Source organism: Phasianus colchicus, chromosome 1, assembly GCF_987193195.1.
Source record: "Phasianus colchicus chromosome 1, bPhaCol1.hap1.1, whole genome shotgun sequence".
Taxonomy (NCBI): Eukaryota; Metazoa; Chordata; class Aves; order Galliformes; family Phasianidae; genus Phasianus; species Phasianus colchicus.
This window is the reverse complement of record NC_143436.1, coordinates 91,450,935-91,472,268: the sequence shown is the minus strand read 5'-3', so window position 1 is coordinate 91,472,268 and position 21,334 is coordinate 91,450,935. Positions and strand designations below refer to the sequence as shown.

At 37.1% G+C, this 21,334-nt stretch overlaps 1 protein-coding gene across 2 annotated transcripts in view; it reads right to left on the bottom strand.

The window, feature by feature from the left end:
* The window catches only part of EPHA3 (EPH receptor A3), a 217,742-nt gene that overhangs the window by 20,015 nt on the left and 176,393 nt on the right, over nt 1-21,334 (bottom strand). For both annotated transcript variants that reach the window (XM_031589995.2, XM_090152307.1), the window contains 3 exons: nt 16,715-16,900; nt 11,764-11,825; nt 9,259-9,468 (listed from right to left, as the gene is read on the bottom strand). In XM_031589995.2, the coding sequence (XP_031445855.1) occupies nt 9,259-9,468; nt 11,764-11,825; nt 16,715-16,900 (458 nt within the window). The remainder of the gene's footprint in view (nt 1-9,258; nt 9,469-11,763; nt 11,826-16,714; nt 16,901-21,334) is intronic.

Genomic DNA, 21,334 nt, shown 5'->3' with positions numbered 1-21,334 from the left:
ATCTAACCATTTAACACACCTCTGAAACCCCCCATTATAGTACAATCTGCTCATATACCTAGCTTCACAATCACCTGTGTGGGAAGGGGGTGATATTATTCCCACTGAGTAACTAGCAAGAATTAAAGCATAAAATAATATTTGTGTACCTGCACTGAAGGCAGACATAAACTCATCAGCTTTAGTTTAACTAGCTTGGTTAACAGTAGAAATGCGGACATTAAGTGTTCATTAGAAACCTAAATACAGCTCATTTTGGCACCTATGTGTCTGCAATTTCTGCACAGATTAGCTTAAATATAGTCAACACAGGTGCAGTTTACTCAGCCTGCAATTCAGAACTACAAAATGTCACCAAATATGTCTTAGAAGCTTGGCAAAGGTCAAAGATGGGATCTAATCTGGCACAGAGATCTGTATGGATCTCATCCTATTTAAAAGACTTCTTACCTTAACCAAAAAGCAAACCTTCATTTCATATATAACCCTTAGAATTAGGTAGAGACTGAATTTCCACATTACTTGTGGAACAGCAAGTAGGACACAGTAATTACATATGGGCATTTCAAACCACTGTTTCATTACAGAAGCCAGGTTGGAGATCCTGATGTCTCTCTGTTTCAGACTTTAAAATCTATAATAAAATGTGCTTTAGTCAAGCAAAGTACATTCTATTTTCTATTCATTATATGTTATTTGTAATTCCCAGTGCTGCCGTACTGAGAGCATAAAAATGATTTTGTTTTCCTCATACTCTATTGAGAAACAACACTATGTGCATTTTACAAAGGTCCTGAATCCCTCAGTGAGCCTAAGGCACAGCTAAGAAATGAGTAAAGCTCTCCCATATTATGGTACTTTAACAACAAATTCATTTGCCTTTTATGAGTCAGAGGTGATAAAGATCTCTATTCAACTTTTTCAGCCTTTTTCTTTATGTACTAGTAGACAACTTTGTTTTCCTCTCCTCTCACACAATAAGGAATGTGAGTGCTATGGAGAAAGTCAACCTGATCTAGTCAGTAGCAATCCTGCTCACAGCAGGGGGCTTGGAAGTAGATGATCATTAAGATCCCTTCCAACCCAAGCCATCCTATGATTCTATTATCCTAATTTAAAAGGAATAAAACTTCACCATCACAAATAGAAACAGTTTCCAAGGCAAACATCTCCCACTCATCCCACTATCTTAGAAATCATCTGCAAATCTGAGCACTCAGAGAGCAGCAGAAAGGCTGCACAAGCAGTAGGTCATCATACAGGAGAATATCAACACTGGTGCTTGGTTGGAGAGGAACAGTGATGCTCTTTTACTTACGTTAGCATAATGGCTGGTTGTGCAAAACATCAAAATGTCACTTTGGAGTACTCAGAAATCTACTCTCTCAACATTTGAATTTCCATGGCTGGTTTCAAGCTCACTTTTTTCAATTTTGTGTTAAAATGTGAAATGGAACCTTCCTTGCAGATTCTTAGAGAAATAATTGTCAGATGTCACAAGGAAAAATGTGTTTGTGGCTAGAACATAAGAACCTTGTGCAATGAAGGGAAATACCATGTTTGATAGAAGGTCTTTACATTTAAAAGAAATGTATACAATTATTACAATTTATACAATTGGAGAAAATAAATTTATACTAAATGATGCTAATTAGTCTCCAAGCATTTTGGGACAGTTTTAGTGATGGGTAAGAAAGATTATTACATCAAAGAAACAAAGTTCTTGTGGTTTTGTTTTTAGTGAAAAGTTAAAGTACACCAACCCTATACTCTATTACAAGGAATTACATTTTCTTTGCTAAGTCTTAACTGTAACTCACTACAAATCTACAGACACATGCAGCATTTCCACAAACAAGAGTAAAATAAGGAGAGTGTTAAAATGTAGATAAAAAAGAAATCAACTGTCACTGAGCAGTCTACAATTTTGCTATTCTGCTCCACAATTTGTCATAAAAATGTCAGTCCTGTCTTTGTTTAAAGGGGGACTTTGATGACTTATTTCATGAATAATTCAGGAGCAAGAATAGGAAACAAGTTCTAGTAAGTATGTTTTATATACACAAGTGTTTAAACATAAAAACAATTCTTCCCAAAGGACTATACAACATGTACATTTTCACAGATGTTCAAGTATCAATATATGTAGGAAATCTAAAGATTCATATCAACCTAAATGCATGCTTTTCTGTCACTGTTACCTTTGAAAATGTTAAGGCTTACTGTGATTTAAAAAAGTCTATATTACAATTCCAAAAGCAGGTGATCACTCAGCACTAGAAAATCCCTTCTCAGCTTCTCTCCGTCATTTTAAAGAATTTCACATATTTTTTAGACATTCATTGCCTCCTCAATTTTTCTTCTTTGTCTGGGTCATAGCTATCTTACATGAATTATCTTTGTACAAATTAAACTAAACGCATTCTCACAGACCACAGACTTGGAGCTAGGAAAACTAGACTCTTCTACTTCTTTCTTTGCCTGTCGCTTGTTTGGTACATCCTTGCCTCAGTCACTCCATATTTAAAATTAATATAATGATTCTTACCCTCCAAACTGTTGTGATGATAGTACTAAGAAATCCTACTCGTATTTTTTTTGCTATGTATTGTATGTTCAATAGGCATTCATACAATTTAGCCTTCTTTATTTGATATTGCTTAATAGTTTCAATATGAGAAAATCATACCTGACGATGGGGTTACAGTATTGGTGGATAAGAGAAGAGATACTGTTGTCATCTACCTGAACTTTTGGAAAGCATTTGATATTGTCCCACATTATATACTTGTCTCTAAAATGAAGACATGGATTTGATGGATGGACTAGTTGACAGATAATGAATTGACTCAATGGTTGCACTCAAAGAGTTGTGCACAATGGCTCAATGTCCATATGGAGACCAATGACAGGTTATGTTCCTCAGCCAGTACTGAGGCCAGTATTATGACATGGACAGTGGGATTGAGCGCACCCTCAGCAAATACCAAGCTGAGTAATGTGGTTGACATGCTGGAGGAAAGGGATGCCATCCAGGAGGATCTTGATGGGCTTGAGAGGAGCCCACGCAAACCTCATAACATGGCCACGAGCAAGGTAATGCACCAGGTACAGGGCTATCCCAAACATAAATACAGGCTTGGTGATGAGTGGATGGATAGTAGCTCTGAGCAATGTGTACCTGCAGCCCCAAAAGCTGACTGTATCCCAGGCTGCATTAAAGAAGTTGAGGTCGCAAGTCAGAGGAGATGATTTTCCCTCTCTTCTCCAGTCTTGTGAGATTTCACTTGCATTACTGCATCCACCCTTCCTGCCCCCAACATAGATCTGTTGGAGAGAGTCCAGAGGAGGTCCAGGAAGATTATCAGAGGGCTGGAGCACCTCTCCTATGAAGAAAGACTGAGAAAGTTGGGGTTATCTAACCTAAAGAAGAGAAGACTCTGAATAGGCCTTACATTTTTCCAAGCATCTTTCTGAGACTTAAAGGGGGCCTACAGGAAAGATGGGAAGGGAATCATTATGAGGGAGCATAGTGATAGGACAAGGACTAGCATTTTTAAGTTAAAAAGGGTATGTTTAGGTTAGATATTAGGAAAAAATTCTTTACTATGAGAGTGGTGAGGCACTGGAAGAGGTTGCCTAGAGAAGCTGTGGAAATTCCCATCCCTGGAAGAAGTGCTTTGAAAGGGCCTTTGGTCAACCTACTCTACTGAAAGGTGTCTCTGTCCATTGTAGGGGATTTGGAACTAGATGTTTTTTAAGGTCCCTTCCAAAACAAATCATTCTAGGATTCTATCATATCTCTGTTGCTTATTATCCAGTGCAAAATCTGAAGGTCTAGTATTATTAGCTCCTATCCTTTAGAATTAGGATTGTTGGGAAGCATACAACTTAGAATACAAATGAGAAAGCAAAACCAAAAAAAAACCCTCCACCATCATAGATATGCAAGGAAAACAGGTTCATCTAAATTTGTTTGACACAGGCTTATAAAAAGGAATTTACATGTGCATACATCATTAGCTATTGGTAATAGGTTTACTGATTATTTTCTGAAGATAAACAGAAATATATTTTTTGTCATTGTCTCCCTTTAAGCACATGCTTAGTGTAAGGTTAGATAAGCTCCCTGAATTTGAGAAGAAAGCAAGCCTTAGTATTAGAGACGGTCAGACTTTGTTATTGCAGATACAAATCCCTGGAAGCCCAGGTCAGAGAGACACTCTCAGGGTTTGAAATTAGTAAGCCAGCAGCAACTGAAGGTTTTATCCGCTCTAGATGGAACTGTGATTCCTACAGTATCTGGCTGTTCATTCTAATTCATCTCAAGCCAACAAAGTCCCTACTTTATTTCTCATGAGCCTGGCGCAAGGCAGCTGTTTCCAGGCCTTCATACTCCTTCCAGCATTGTGATTTATCACTTGTACAGGATGACTGTCACAGGCCGCTCAGCCACAGGCTTGGGGAGAGCAAAATCAAGAATAATTGGTTCTAACAGCAAAATTAGAACAACATTGCAGGAAAACCTGAAGGTAAAAGCCTGGAATTAATGCATTACCTTAGGTCTTGGATTAATTCAGGGGCACCTTACTGGGGCATAGCAAGATGGTCTCATGTGAGTGAGATGAGCCTGGTTTACACTAATAAGCACCTTAAAATTACACAGCCTTGCTGCTTCACCCTTAATAATGAATATTTTATCTTGAATCTACCTCCTTCTCAAGTGATAACAGAGTGCCACTTCTGTCCTATACACTTATCAGGCAAGATAATTTGTCATGGCTTTTTTTTCTTTTTTTTTTGACAGACCCTACAGACGACTAAGTCTGTGTTACTGTGTTTTTTGTATACCAAGGAAATGCAGGACAAATATCTCCTGTCAAGCAGCAGTTGCAACAATGTGCAGTGAAAGAGCTGTTCTCAGCAGAGAGAACATGCTAAGGAGTGGTGCCTCACTGTGTCCACTCTACTCTGACACAGTTATATGGGGACATATTATCAGGACACTTACCACCAAAGCACAATGCTTTTGGAGTGATGCAGATTTAAGGAGAAGCATGCAAATATAGGAACTGGATACACTGAAATGCTATGAACACCACTGATGTGTCCAAGGATGAACTTAAACAGTCTGTACTCATCTACTGATTACCCAAATACTATACACCTGAGAGACATAATTACAGTCCTTCTACATGTGTGATGGTTTAAATTTAATTTCAGTTCTTACTGTTCCACCTACTTGTCATTCAGACATCTAAAAATAATAAGAATAGAAAAGATCAATTTAACAATGAAAACTTTAATATAGCCTTGGCCTTTCAATTAAAATTGAATAGGTGCGGAGAGCGTAGATAATTATAGTACATCCCCTCCAGCACATTTAGTGGGTTTGCTGCAGATGCTGGCTTCTGCTTCTGTAAGCAGGAAAACCTCAGGCTACTTAGGGCTTTCCGTGGTCTAAAGGCAGTGACAGTAACTCAGAAGCTAAAATACAATCCTGTCAGGTAGCAAAGTTTTCTTATAAATCCCAGTTCTTCATATCTCATATCTTGGAATCATAGAATGGCTTGGGTTGAAACGGACCTCAGAGATCATCTAGTTCCAACTCTCTTGTAGGATGATATTTCCCTGTGCTTCAGAGCCCTTGTACAATAGTGCAAATATATTATAGATTATGTATTGAAAAAGGACAAATTATATCATTTAGACAAAAAAATCATACACAGCTTCTGAGAACAGAAAAACATAACATTCATCCAGTTAGTGTTTTATGAAAGCTTGAATGGCTGACTGGGCTTTTTTTCATGTATACCAATCCAGAATTGCAATAATGAATTAAAGCAATGTAATTGTTCTCAGGCTTTGAATTTTACAGGTGGAGAATAGGAGTGGAAGAAGAAGTGAAAGGATGGGATGTTGTATTGAGGGACATGGTTTAGCAAGAACCATTGGTGATGGGTGAATGGTTGGACTGGATGATCCTGTGGGTCTTTTCCAATCTTAGTGATTCTATGATTCTATGAAAGAGAAGTGCAGTGAAGCTGTGAAACATAAGTCTTATGAGGTGCAGCTGAGGGAGCTGGGATTGTTCAATCCGGAGAAGTGAAGGCTCAGGAGAGACCTTATTGCTCTCTGCAACTGCCTGAAGGGAGGCTGTGATGAGGTGGGGTCGGCCTCTTTTCCCATGTAACTGTGATAGGATGAGAGGGAATGGCCACAAAGTTGCTCCAGAGGAGGTGCAAGTTGGATACTGGAAAACATTTCTTTCTTAAAGAGTGATCAGGCACTGGAATGGGCTGCTCAGGGAAGTGATGAAGTCACTGTCCCTGGAGGTGTTCAAGAGACATTTAGATGTGATACTAAGGAACATGGTTTAGTGGGCAGTATTCATGGTAGGTGGATGGTTGGACTAGATGATCTTAGAGATCTTAGAGATCTTTTCTAACTTTATTGATTGTATGATTCTGTGAAATATGTAAAAGATTTATTTCCTCAAGTATCTCTACACGTTTGCCTGCTACCTCTGATATTAAGCAGAAAACTAGGAGTGTGATACATCCTCTTCGATGTTTGAGAGTTTGGAAATTTGGCTATAACTTGCTTTTGTTTTGCTCTTTTCGAAGATGCTATTAAGTAGGTACCATCATTTAGCCACAAAGGCATTTTATTGTTTGTTCTGATGTCATTATTTTAAAAATTATTTTGTCATGGTTTTGTCATAAATGCTCTAGGAGCAGGCCTTTTGCCATTATAAGGCAGCTGCACCATGAACTACCCACCCTTCTGTCAGCTACTCACAGAGCAGTGTCACAGAGAGCTTGGGGAGGTGGTCAGGAGCATGTAAGCATCATCAGGAGGCATGTCAGGAACAGTCTGGGTCTTAAATACAATGAAGCTGTATATCCACTTAGGGGAAATGAACTCTGTGGAATGCTTTCACACTCATGGTCCTCAGTTGTTTAAGCTGGGGCCCAACCATGCAAATGTCCAAACTATCTGGTTCTGTGTACAAAATTCACTTCAAAGGAAACTTGATCAGAGAAACAAACAGCAAATGCCCTTGTCCTTTTCTCAGAATCAATATGTGGCTGAGTTATATTCAGTGACTGTTTTTGAAGGAAATTCAATTGTCCTAGGTTGTATTTGAAGGTTTTAATTATCTGAGCATCTCCCTGCAGCAGTTTGCAAATACACCATAAATGCCAGATGGAGTTTACAGAACACAAATGAATATACTTCGCAAAATAGTTTCTTTCCATCATGCTTCATTATCTAAATGTAAATAGGAAGTTAGACTTAGAAAATAGGTGGCAGAAGGAGAAGAAGAAAAGAATTTCAATGCTGCATTTGGCCACAGACTATTTAGATGCAACACTGTCTAGAAACACTGATGCTGAGCATCCTGGTTGGTCCTAGCCCACTGGGGATATAAGCCATTTATGTGTACTCCATTTACAGCAAAATCCACCTCAGTTATAAAACTCTATGATATACAGCATGCTGGGGACTTTTTTTTTGCCTTTACAAATTTTTCGTATAAGTTAACTAAGACTCAAAAGTGTCTTCAGGTCTTAATGTGAGTACTCCAAATGCCCTTACTAAATTATATTAAACTATCCGTTTGCATGACAGGTGAATTTTGGAACATGAGAGCTTACCTTTGAAGCCTGGCAAAGGCATTTGTCTTGAGGATAAGTTGTGCAAGGGATGGGAGGAGTCCTCACCATGGAGATAGTAACAGACAGGGTACGTATACGAAACAAGAGAGATATCTTATGCGTGGTGCTGAGAATTTGTTGTATAAGTCTTTGAGCTTAAATAGTCAGAAGAAGAACAGCAAGAATGATTAGGTTTGGAAAAAGTGTTTAAAAAAGAATGGAGGGATATGTGTGAAGAGTGAAGAAACTTCACTGCATGTGAGTGGCTGCTTTCAAGAGGAGACTGACCATCTGGCACTAGTCAGTGGTGAAAGGACAGAGGATAACTGCCTCAGCTTGCAAGCTTACATACCGGGGGAAGTCATTTGACAAGGCAACAGGCCTCTGTGATTGAACTATAGGTGATTTGCTTTTAAGGAACTCTTCCATTATATCAATATTTAACTATGAATGCTGCGCCTATACTGAACATGAAAACTGCTTTCTCCTATTAGTGTCTCTTTGTATTAACCATGAGAGAGATCTCTGCAGACAGTTCCTAAAGCAGAATGTATTGCACACTTCTACCAGTGTGCAACATCTTGTCAGAAGTCAGAGAAAGCACAGAAGGGTCAAGTAAAGAACAATGTTCTTATTTATGATAAATTGTGAAGGTATGATTGATAAATTTACATATCAATATGTATATATACATATTCATATGTATATGAATGTATGTGTAAGAAAACAGCTAGGATACCTGTATTTGTTTTTCAATTAAACTACCACAATAATTGCTTGTTCCCATGCACAGACACAGTGATCAAGAATGAAGGAAACCCTAGAAAACCCATATCAAGATTCTGCTGATACATTCTACTCCAATTTGTTTTGTATAGTGAAGAGAAAATGGCTGCTAGGCTTCATCATAAATTTTACTTGAGTATGATACCCTGTGAGCAGCTCTATCAGACAAAAACCTTCTCTATCTCAGACAGAACAAAACAGAAATAAGTCTAACTGACATCATTATGTCTCTAACAAAGAGTACCACTTTGTATATGTGATATAAGAATAAAGCACAGGATATTTTAAAGAAGACTTATTTTTAAGCAGCAAGTATGGGTGATGTAGCCTTTATACAACAGTGATCTCAGCTCCAATCAAAATATAAATAACATCATAGTGTAAGGTATAAAAACAAAAAGATTTTTTATTTCTGAGTGTTGTTTTTTTTATAAACTGTTTAAGAGTTGAATAACCAGTGTAACAAAACCTTCATGCATCAAGTCTTACATCACTGTGTACCAAACTACCTTAGGCCCTAGTTGTGGTATTCATTCCTTGATAAATACAGCAAAAAGAAGCCTAGCCATGAATTTTGAACACTGCAAGGAAATTAATCTACCAACAGGATGTTTTCTTGCCTTCTGTCTTTTCTTAGACTTAAGTAAAAACAAAGCTGTGATGAGTTTATGGTTTCTTGAACATCTGTGGCTAAGGAAGGTTGGAGAGCCTCTGCAGCAAAGAACATAAGCTTCAGGGACTTCCTCAGCTTTCAGACCAACTTTATCATAACAAACAGTGTAATTTTAAAAAGATAAATACAGAAACTCACCCTTGTTGTGTAAGCAGCTTCTGGGTCGTCTTCCAATACACGGGAAAGACCAAAATCTGAGACTTTGCACACCAAGTTACTATTAATGAGTATATTACGAGCAGCTAGATCACGGTGGACATAACCCATATCTGACAAATATTTCATGCCAGATGCGATCCCACGAAGCATGCCTACTAGCTGAATGACTGTGAACTGGGCATCGTGTTTCTGGAAAACATTTGAAATGTCATTTCAGAGACTGTTAGTGCTTCCCCACATACAAGATTTTGATTAAGATTCTGGAAATTCCTTAGGCAAAGAGCTCATTAGTCAGAGATCAAAAGTTAAATGCCACACATGGCACTACTTTGATCTGTAGAGAATAATCTCCCCATCAGCTGAGAGAAAAGGGACAGATTTTCCATTCAGATAAAAATTCAGTTTCCCTCTTCTTGTTCTCATCAGATTTTTAATTTCCTTTATGGGCCCTGTATAAGAGTGGCAAATAAATCTAAGTTGTGCACGCCCCTGAGTCTGGAGTGTCAGGACATTAGAGAAACAGATGTCTAGCTTCACTGAAAGGGAACTGGTAGTGAAAATCCCCGCCTTACCCAATAGACTAATGAGTTTTCTGTTATGTAAGTATTATTTTTTTAGCTGCAATAAATGCTGTTCTGATTCAGTGGCTTTCAAATGCCTCCCAGATTAGAACTCATTTCTCAAAATTTTCCTCAACTTCATGAACACAAAATCACTCAAGCACACTATGGCCTAGAAAATGATAGTCGTATAGATTTCTAATTGTCTACTTCTAGACACATGTTTTAAATCTCTCAGCTCTTACTAATGCTATTTGTTAACACTGAGCTTTGATATTGATATACAGATATATAGACAACAGGATAACAGTATGTCCTACAACAGCTCTCAAATGAATGCCCCAGTGCCATAAATGTATCATCATGGGCAGCTCTCCAGCTCTTCCTGCTGCTTCTTCCAGAACTTTATTAAATACATTGGAGTTGGCTCTGCCACGTGTGGTGAGCTCACACAAATCAGCCTGCAAGACTGATTGTAGACGTTTCATTTCTGATTAATATACTTAGGGGCAATATTAATGCTGTAAACATTAGATTAACATATGGCACAGAGGATGCTTAAAGAACCTTTCAGAATTGCCTTTCATGAAGGAATTTATTAAATTTATTAAAGCCTCTTGGCAGTTCCCTACTATGAAACCTTCTTTAACTAGAGCCTGCCGGGAGGGGATCTATGTAGACCCTGGAAAAGATTTAGCTGGAAATCACAAGAAAGTTTCTAACTCTGAAAGGAATGAGATTCTGAGATAGCCTTCCAATGGCAATAAGAAAGGCAAGCTAACTACCTTTAAGAAGCATTTGTAAAATAGGATATATGACCTGGGTTGCCTGTGATATTAATGACTCAAAAATGACCTTGAGTCATTGCACCTTCCATGCAACCACACTAAAAGAAAAAAATAAATAAAAAATCACACCCAAATGAACGAACAATCTAAACAATTGTTTTCTACAGCCAGAAAATATTTTCCTTTCCCCAGAGCTTTCTTCAAGGATTTCAAGCCTATACAAAATATATATCTCTTGGTACAGGTATATTTCATTCAGATACAGTGACACATTATTTATATGTATTTTACATGCTTCAATGGACATCATAACATATACAGCACATATTGAAACTAAGGTTGACAATTTGCTCCCTTTTGGGGTTAAACGTCTAGTTGAGTGTTATGAATTTGGGGGATAATGTCATTCAACCGTGGTAGAACCAAAGCAGTCTCCCAGACAACATCTGAGTTTGCCCTAACAAATTAAAATTAAACTAGTGTTTCCCCTCAGATGGAATTTTATTTCTGCTACACTTCTTGTTTTGCCACATGTAAATCTTGGTGACACAGGGAGCGTTCAAATTTTTTTAGGCTCGCTACCAACTTTGACTGAAAACAAAGATGAATCAACAGCAGTTGAACAGCAGTATGTCTAAGGTTGGGGAAAGAAAACAGGCTAATAAAGTTTGCTAGCAAAACATTTCAAACACCCTCACGTAAGGGCTATTCCCTAAACTTTTAACATTTAGGAAAATGGCTCTTGGCTCACCATTAGTAGTTTACCAATAGCGTTTCCACAAATCTGTTTGCTTTGGAAATCACTTGCAAGACATACAGGCTGCCAACCAATCAGCACAACTGTATTACAGTGGTAGCTTTGCCCCAAGAAAAACTATTTTTATTTAAAAGTGCCAGAATTATTTTTATTTAATAGACATGACATGCAAATAATACGAAAATGTTTCACGTCTTTTTGGAATAATAGTGGCAGGCAGCAAGCTGTCAAAATGCAACAGCAGATCTTTGCAGACAAACGGTGGAAATAATGAAGTATTAAGGATGCTCATGATGCATCAGAGTGAAGTGGCTACAGATTCATAACAAGCTCAGAACAAGAGCCGGTCACGCCCAATGTAATGATCTATTGCACTCACCCGTAGGAAGCTGTCCAATGAACCGTTTTCCATGTATTCAGTAACAATCATAACTGGTTTACCTGCAAATAGTTTACAAAGGTCAGGCATTTAAAATGACTACAGAATGATTGGTAAAAACGAGGCATTTCAGTCCTGTATCCAAATCTACCAAATCCCGAGGAAGACCTTAGTGTTAAAATAGAAAGCAAAAAGATACATGCAAAAATCGCTGTGCCTACAATACAACTGTGTTTGCAACAACATCAACAGAAACAGAGTTCCTTTGCTATAAACAGGTATGATTTTTAGCAGGTGAAGCATCCTGCATTTTCAGCACACTGTGCCTTGTCCAGCAGGTTGCATTTATGCAGCTGTGCTCTGCCAGGCACATATCCTGATGTTTCTTCCTGAAGGGAATTGGGCACGGGCTACAGAAGAGTCACAGCTTGTTGCCTCAGGTCTCTGCTCTGCACAACAGAGGTGTGAGGTTCTACTGCAGTGGCACAGCCAACACGCTCCTGATGCAGAGGTACCTGAGAGCAGCAGCATGCTACCTTTAGTATTACTCCTGCACCATTGGAAAGCCTCTCGTATATGAAAATTCATCTGGGTAGATTCAGACCAGTTTGTGAAACTGTTCTTTCTACACAAGGGTATTCTGTAACATAACCAAGGTATTATATACGACTTTGACATGCTGAAGAGAAATTAATACAGAAATGAATGTGATTACAGCAAAGTTTCCAAAGGTCACTGCCCTGGTAATATTTCACCACCATATGCAGTTTGTTATTTCATAATATTTTTTAAAGCTTTGTTTATTTTCTCTTTGTGGTAGAGAGAAAGGTGGGTAGGAATATGGAGTTATTTAAGGAGATAAACTGTTATTTCACATATAATACAGGAAGGCTTCTGACCATAAAAGCATGACAAAAGCCTTCATATGGTATAGCTGGTGATACTTCTTTTAAATGAACTTTTAAAAATGAAGCTTTTAAAATTGAGCAGGATGAGGTTCAAAGATACATCTGCTATAATCAAAATCCAGAAAGCCACGAGAAAAGCAAAGCAAATTTTAACTACCCTTTTTTCCATCCCTTACTCCCAAAATTTTCATCAAAAAGAAATTCTTAAGAAGAAAAACACTGATTTTCAAATGATTTGAATTCTTCAATGACTTTTCAGTCGAAAATCTTTTGTCCTCTCTGCATAGATGAAGGAGTTAAAACACCTTCTTCCTGCTGTGCAGCTTTCAGCTGATGCATTATGCTGTGGGAGACACACTAACGGGAGTTAATTGACTGCCATCCATTAACTAGTGAGAATAGACTTTCCATTCAAAACATTGACTTAGAATTATATAAAAACAGTACAAATAAAAGAGCGAATGATGTAAAAATTCCAGAAGTTTTCTGTTGCCTGCTTATTCTTGTTGCTTGCAGGAAATATGCAGTGACAGAAAATGTACCCTGTTTACATTGGGTATGTAATATTAGTCCAAAGGTATTTCTGGACCTTTAAAGTATATGGCAGCACTCTACTGTGGCTATCCAAAACTTTCTATGATAATCCATGCAGTTAGAAACCAGGAGAAAGTAAACTTGTTTTATGTATAAACTCAATTTTATGACACGTCAGAAAATTGAAATTTCAGTAAGAAGATCCATCCTTCAGCTTACTAGAAGAGCATCTTCCTGCCTTGATCACCCAAATTAAGAAAGTCTAAGTGCAGGATTTCACTCATATCCAGTTAGAAACGTGTCTGTAATAAGAAGCATATGCTCTGAAGCAACACCGTGCACTTTTAAAAGAACACTCTGCATTCATTTATCAAAGCACAGCCGTTCATACACGATAACAACTTGTGTCAACAGTGTTGCTGAAATTTATTATACTAACAGGCTACAAATTGCTGTAAAATATTAGTAAACTATGCAGAACATGTGTGCTGGTTATTAGGATTACTGACTACAGCACGCCTGGGAGACTGGTGTAAAGGAAAATTCAGAACTGAAATCAATTTGAAACAGGGGACTGAAGTTGTATTTGGTGAGTGCAACTCCTTCACACTGCCAGCATGTCGGCAGGCAGATCCCAGCCACCACAGCTGGAGAACTTCTCGTATCAAGCAGTCCTGCTGTAGGGATTGCAGTTACTGCAGCTTCAGAAGAGCGCTTAGTATGAGAAGTTGAGTTCACCTATGAGACCTCTCAAAAGACTTCAGCTAATGAAGAAAGGTCATACTGCCTGCTTATCTGGATTAGGAGAGATCCAGAGAGTAATTCAAAGACTTTCTCCTAATGGTGTATATAAACCAGAGCTTATGAGTGTGATTTAATAGTTATCATTACAAAATATGAACACTTGCTAAAATATTATTACAATATAGTGGTTTGGTTTAAAAACAAAACAAAATCAAGACAAAGAAAAAACAAACAAACAACATAACCCACCTTCCTACTCCTCTGAAACTTTACTGGATGTTAAAGAGAAATAAAGGATTATCTTTTCTTGCATTTACGTCATTTAATTCTACCCAGTAAAACAGACAGAAATACTTCCAGAACAGTTTTCTCAGCCTTTGTATTACTATTCCAGCCATCTGGAGAGGAGGCTGAATCCCTGATGCTTATATTGACTTCAGCTGGGAATACTTGGATGTTGCTCTCTCATAGTTCAATGTGATAGACAGCAAACCCTCCCAGCCACCCTTGAGACAGAGAGCAAGTCTGATATGAATACTGCCAAAGAATAGACTTACTAATGCTCTCCTACACAAGAATAGAAGAAGTTGGAATTAGTAATGCACATTTATAAGCAATGCTCAAAATTCTGCATGCAGGGCATTACATTATTTTTTGAAGTGCCACAGAAATACAAAATGTATTAACATAGAAATCAGTTCAGCTGTGTACTGACAGTTTTGTTTCAAGAAATGCAAGGTTTGTAAATGTTATTTTGACTGCACAAAATGAATGTCATTAAAAAGCAGGAAGTAACCTGAATTTATACAGGCAGATCCGGCATCCCTTTTGTAATAGGAACTGCAAGGTATGAGTTGAAGAATAATATTTTTGTTATCTAAATCAGCAAAACAGACTTTCATGAATTACACCTAAAGAAAGAACTATAATTGTATTTCTTTCTAACATATAGAGATTTACACACTTTTTATCATTTTGAAACGTATTTGAATTTATTTCATACACTTCATTGCAGTAAGCTGTGAAAATCTTTTGTGCCATTCTGTTTGTGAAATCTTGAATGACCCACTTTGAAAAACAAGATTGCTTAGAAACAACAAAACCATTTACTAAAAAGAATTAAGAGCTGTACTCTGCCCAGTTAAACTGAAAATGCCCTCTGCACATTTCACACGGTTCACTGAAATGGCAAGGAGATCTTCTTTCTAAAGGCATGCTTTATCAGTAGAGTCCTCTAGCATGAACTAGAAAATATACTACACAATTTTTCCACTCCCCTGAAGAATTTCAGGCACCCTGAATTATCGTTATTTTAAGAATAACTCATGCAAAGTCTAACGGATCTCCTACTTAACAACGACTACAGCACTTTGACTATTAAATTTATCATGTTATTTTGCAATGGAAACTTAATGCAGATGAAGTCTTTCAATTTATGTCTTCCAGAACAAGCTTATATTTCATGCCTATATTTCATGCCTATTTTCTGTTACCAACTATTTCCGTCTTTGCATCCCAAAGTAGAGGCCAATCAGCAGCACAAGAAATGAGGGCCAGAACTCTCCTAAATAAGGCAGCACCATGAGTAGGAGATCCTACCAGCTGCTTGTAAAGAGAAGACCTTGTTGCTCTTGGGAGCTGCTTGGAAGATTGTGAAGGAGGCTACTGCAGCTGACTTTGGACAGCTAGGTAAGGAGCTCTAAGACCAATATCAGCATTCAGGAATGCCTGTTACAACATGCTACAATCTTAAAGTGGAGCTGGAGAAGATTCTTCAAATATGTTTCTTGACCAGGGAGGTACCACGTATGGATGGAGTTTTTAACTATTTCTTTGTCTCAGAAGAGACTGCTTTGTTATCATAAACAGTGACAAAATTATGCTTTGAAACAAAACAAAACAAAAAGTATCCCATAATCCAATGGTAAATTTAGAAACTGTGCATTAGAAAAAAACTTAAACATTGTCAATGAAATAAAATTAATTTTATTACCGACAGCTTAAAGTCCCAAAATTTTTAAAGAGATTTTTACTTAAGCAGTATTAATTCTAGAGGCTCTTTAAAATGCCTCACGCTGGTACATACTGAATATCACACAGAGCATTTTCCCTGCATGAAAACCACGTAGGAAGAAGGGTGGACTTATTTATATACTAGCATCAGTTCCTGTAGCCAGGTAGGCTGTTCATTAACTTTCACTAATGATAAATTCTAATGATTTAGTTGAAGGCAGAAAGTATTGCTTCAGTGCAATTAGGAAACCTTAGGATACCAGACTCCATGACTTCTAATAGATTATATCTGCAAGTGCCTCTTGGCCACTTTGTAGTAATTTATATCCCTGGAGTATTAAAGCGGTTCCTAAAATCTGTCAGCTTATTACTTAGCTGCAATGTTCTTTAGAACTGCAACTTTATTCCACATCATCTGTTCTATTTTCAAGCAGACTGCTTTTATTCCCCATTTTTTTCCTATCTTATTAACCCAGAGTTCTGTTTTTAAGTCCTTGGTATCCTGAGAGCAGCAAAACAGACATGGTCCTTGTCTCTTTGCTGGATTCATCAGCGTAAGTTTATAAACATTTCCTTTCTTATCTCTCATGGAAGGATTTGCAAAGCATAAGCACTGATGAGTCAATGTTTTCCTCTCTTCTTCTCTTTCTTGAGAGATCAGATTATCACAGAATATTTTAGGTTGTAAGAGATCTCCAGAGGCCATCTGGTGATACTTCCCATGCAAAAAATAATCTCATGTCAAATCTTACTTTTAGTCACAACACCCTCCAGTCGGATGATGTTGGGGTGGTCAAACTGCCCCATGATGCTTGCTTCTCCCAGGAAGTCCCTTCTCTGTTTTTCTGTGTAGCCAGCTTTCAGAGTTTTGATGGCTACTGAAATTTCCTTTTTAGAAGGCAGCTTCAGGCGCCCACTGCACACTTCTCCAAATTCCCCTAAAAAAAAGCAGAAAAAAGATGAAAGATTAAATGTAGTTATTTCATGGGGATTTAAGAAGACTCAGTGTTCAGAAGAAGTCCCTCAATTGTGACATCTACTGATAGACCACAGACGTGAACTCAAAGGTAGACTGCAGATCACTACTTAACATTTCCAGGCTTCTGCTCTCTGGCTGTTACACTGGAGAATGTCACCTACTTGCACTGAAAATTCAGATGACTGCAGAGGAGAGGAATGTATAAACATCATCAGAAAATTCTGATTTTCTTTCCTAGGTGATGCACTCAGACAACTATAAGAGGGCAACAAATTAACACAAAGTATAGGAATAGTTGTGCATCCTTGTCAACATTAAATTCATTTTGGCCAGAGAGAATTTGGTACCCAATTATTTTATTTATTCCAATTAAAGATTACATAAATGCCTGATGAAAGTAGGCCATACAGATTACTTTTGTTCTACCATTATTCAGATAGATCTAATTGCGTAAATACATCCTGTCACCATGGGTCTACAGGACATGATAGTCCAGTATGAATATTATGCCCACTGTGAACTGCATGAGATCCTCAAATAGAAAATAGCAAAGTTTGATGAATGTTTACTTTTATACAATATGGTTTATCCATTGCTATGTAACATCCTGGAAGAAACAAAACTTACTTAGTGTTTAAATGAAGAAGCAAGAAATGTTAATGGGCTGATGGAAGAAAATAATTTACTTGGAAATTTCCATCTTTTTTTAATGAGTACACCAAGAATATAAATTTCAATATCTCAATAAATAAATAAATATGAATAGCAATTGACTTTTGATTCCCAACAATTCAACTCTTCCCATACCTAAGACTTCATACAATACAATAACGTGCACAGAGAGCACCTAGGTTAAAGTAACTTTCAGAACATTTTGCTTCCTTGTTTTAATGACAAAATAACTGAAAAAAACAGAAAACACTATACAAAGAAAGGATGACATTCAGGAAAATGGGGGACAGCAAGAATTGCCCTATGTGTTTATACAGGAAACAATTTACTGAATAGAAGTCTTTATAGAAACTACAGGATTGGAGGCTTTCAACACTCATTTTCTGTCAATAAATGCATAACATTACTTTTTCCCCCCTCAGAATATGTGAGATCTAAATGCAAATAGCTTTTCTTATGCTATATTATTTCTAATGGTCTTGTATAGAAAGTTTGACTTGGAAAGCAACAAGCCCTGTAAAACAAAATCTAGCCAACATCATTTTTATGCAGATTGGGAATTTTGTTTGCATTTGTCAATAAAGCATAAGGGAACAGTGATTACACTATTTATATATAAGCTTTCCCCACCTTAATGTATGATAGCCCTAAATTCAACAGAATTGCGACACATCTAAAGAGCAAAGGCTTTTGAAACTCATTTGCTTGCAATGATTCTCTCTTTACCCATGCAGCCAATTGTTCACATTAAGCAATATTTTAAAAAAATAATCAAAAGCATACAAATACAATATTTCTGATAGGAAAATTGAAATCACGTTGTTCTTTGTGGATTTAATGTTCAGAAAAGTATGATGAATTTACTTCACTGTACTGAAATCCTCATGCGTTATTGATTTTAGAGATGATATCACATGGGATATGTTTTAGATTTTACCTTCAACCCATTTATTTATGTATTAATGCATAATCTGCAAACTGAATTCTCCTTTCATCAGTTTGCCACCCATATGGCTGGCATTAGAGTTCATGTCCCATTAGTGGCACTGAGTTCAGGAATGATGAAGAGAATAATAGCAATGACCAGAATCTTAAAAATCTGGCTTGTGTGCTCATGTTCATAACTCAAGGAACTGAGCCTATCAACAAGGACTGAGGAAAGGGAGAGATGATAATGGTTTTGGCATATCAAAATGATGGTTATAAATAAGATCGGCACTGACTTCTTTTTCTATACACAAGAGGCAAAACAAAGAATAAGTGTAAATTAGAATAAAGGTCAGTTACATCATAAAAAAATGTACCACTAAGGATGCTTGGAAAACAGAAAAAATATATTCTTGTGAGTCTGTGAACTCTTTTATCTTGGAGATTGTAAAGAATAACCATCTATCAAGGAAAGTTCCTAACAAGATCCTTTTTTGGTAAGGGCATCAACTTAATGACCCCTATGGGTCACTTCTCAGCTTTGTTTTTTAAGGTTCCTCTGTCAGATAGGTAATTTAACCAAAAGAATCTGAACAAATGTGTCATAGGGCAACAACCTTTCTCTGTTGGTAACCCAGGCTAGATTTAAGTAAGAAATATAGAAGTGAAAGCCATAATATGTTATTATCAGTTGCTGAGCTGCTTCATCCTCTGGGCATGATATTGTGCTATTAATATATTAAACACTTTAAAAAAAAATCAACAGGGTATATCATTATCTAAACAGGAATATACTACTAAAATAGTGCGTACATCCATTCTTTCAACCATTATTTGTAATTTTAAGCTGACATGACAAGCAACAGCTCAGAAAATGAACTGTAAAACCTATTACTGTTAAGTAATGAGTGCTGAATTCTACTCAGAGTTCTTAATTAAAAATATTCAACCTCTGCAAACTAAGTGACCTGTATGCTTTACCTACAGCAAAAACTTCTTCAGCTCAAAAGATAACTCCTGTCCAATACTGTCAGAACATTAGAAAGAGGAAGACAAAAGCATGACTTTAAAACACAAGGAATGGGGAAAAAGGGCTTGAAATAAATAATATGATGTTCAGCTTTGTGTTCCATTTTTTTCTATGCTTCCACAGTCCAAAAAGCTGTAACAAGATAACCTTAAAACTGTTGGTCAGGTAATGTCAATAGAGTGCATCTGTGATTTCAGCAAGTAGTCTAGGCAATAAGCCCTTCAGTTCATTCTAGAATTGTATATCTGATATTAATTTGGCTTTTGAGAAGGAGAAGGTTATGGCTGATGTCCATCAGCATGGTCCCATTTAGCCCTAGCTGCATAATTTAGATCTTGAGTGATTAATTAGATTCCACAAGTGCCTTGAGGCCAGTGGATGCTACAGGAGACTAAAATCAGACCCTTCACAGCAATTAATCTTCCTTTTGCCTGGGAATATGAAATGAGTTTACTTTCTAGAAAAAAAAAAATAATCTAGATCAACATATAAATGTTGCTTTAGTTCCTACTCATAAATGACTAAGTAATCTGGAGAAAGCTTACCAGGTAAACCAACTACTCTAACCTTCAGTTTCCTCATATACACAACCATATGAATGCTACATAAGTTAATGTTGCCAACATCCACATTGATATGCAGTTATACTACATTTTTTGCCTGTAAATCATTTCTATATGGTCCCAGAAGGAAATGGATTGGGTGCATCCATATATAAAGAAACAGTAACTCATCAAATATTGTTTAAGAGGAAAAAAGCTTTGTATATGGGATGGAAAGTGGAAAATCTAGCACTGATTTTAAGAGATGAGGTTGATGGCTTTTTATGTTAAGCCTTTCAGAAGTGCTCATTTTTAATTATGTTACACCTACAAAAACTGTATAAGCTGCCTTGCAGACTGATGCATCTATTTATATGTGGAAAGCAAACAGATATTATTAGTAGGGCTGTTTGTGATATAAAGATCCCTCTTCATGAAATCTTAACTTTTCTAAACAGGCTGCTTATGGCATCACTAAGTGGCATTGGCCGTGCCTTTGGATCCAAGGGGCAAGTAAAAGATGAATTTGTGAAACTGGCAGGTGCCTTAACTGAGTTGTGTTTTGAATGGTGATTACACTGCTTTTGTTTGCTGGAAGCTCCCTCAGAGCTGGAGGGGCAGCTGAGCATTTAACTGAGCATTTAACAAGCCTCAGAAACCTCAGCAGCACTATGGCAATACAATGCACGCCATCGCTGATACACTGCAGTGTTTTGCAATGAAACCCCTAAATGTTTGAAGTATTTTGGCCAACACAGTGCTATGCTACAAGTATGTTTAAACTTTGAAAGGAAAGCACGTGTGTGCTCTATGTACAGCAAGGTACAATCATATGTCAATTCTAAATCAAGAAACCATTTTCCTTAGTATTCTCCTGTGATCCAATTGGATTTAAACTTTTTAAGTGGTTTGTTGAACTGGATCCATAAAAACAAGTGAGTTGTTTTAAAAGAAGGAATTATTATAAAGAAAAACCTGAAAATGTGGCTCCTGACCTCAATTTTCTTACGCTTAGCCTCTCACTAAAATCCCTTGTGTTTTTCTTGAGGTTCTTTTGGATAAGAGAATTTCCTTATTACATTTGAGAATGTTCTCAAAGCTGTGTAAGCTGCCCTCTATTTTCTCAGAGATTTCTGGCTAAGGATGTGAAAAAAAAAATATTTGGAAAAATACCCAAGAATATCAAAATTACTTCTCTGACTTGAAGGTCTTGTTACTTATG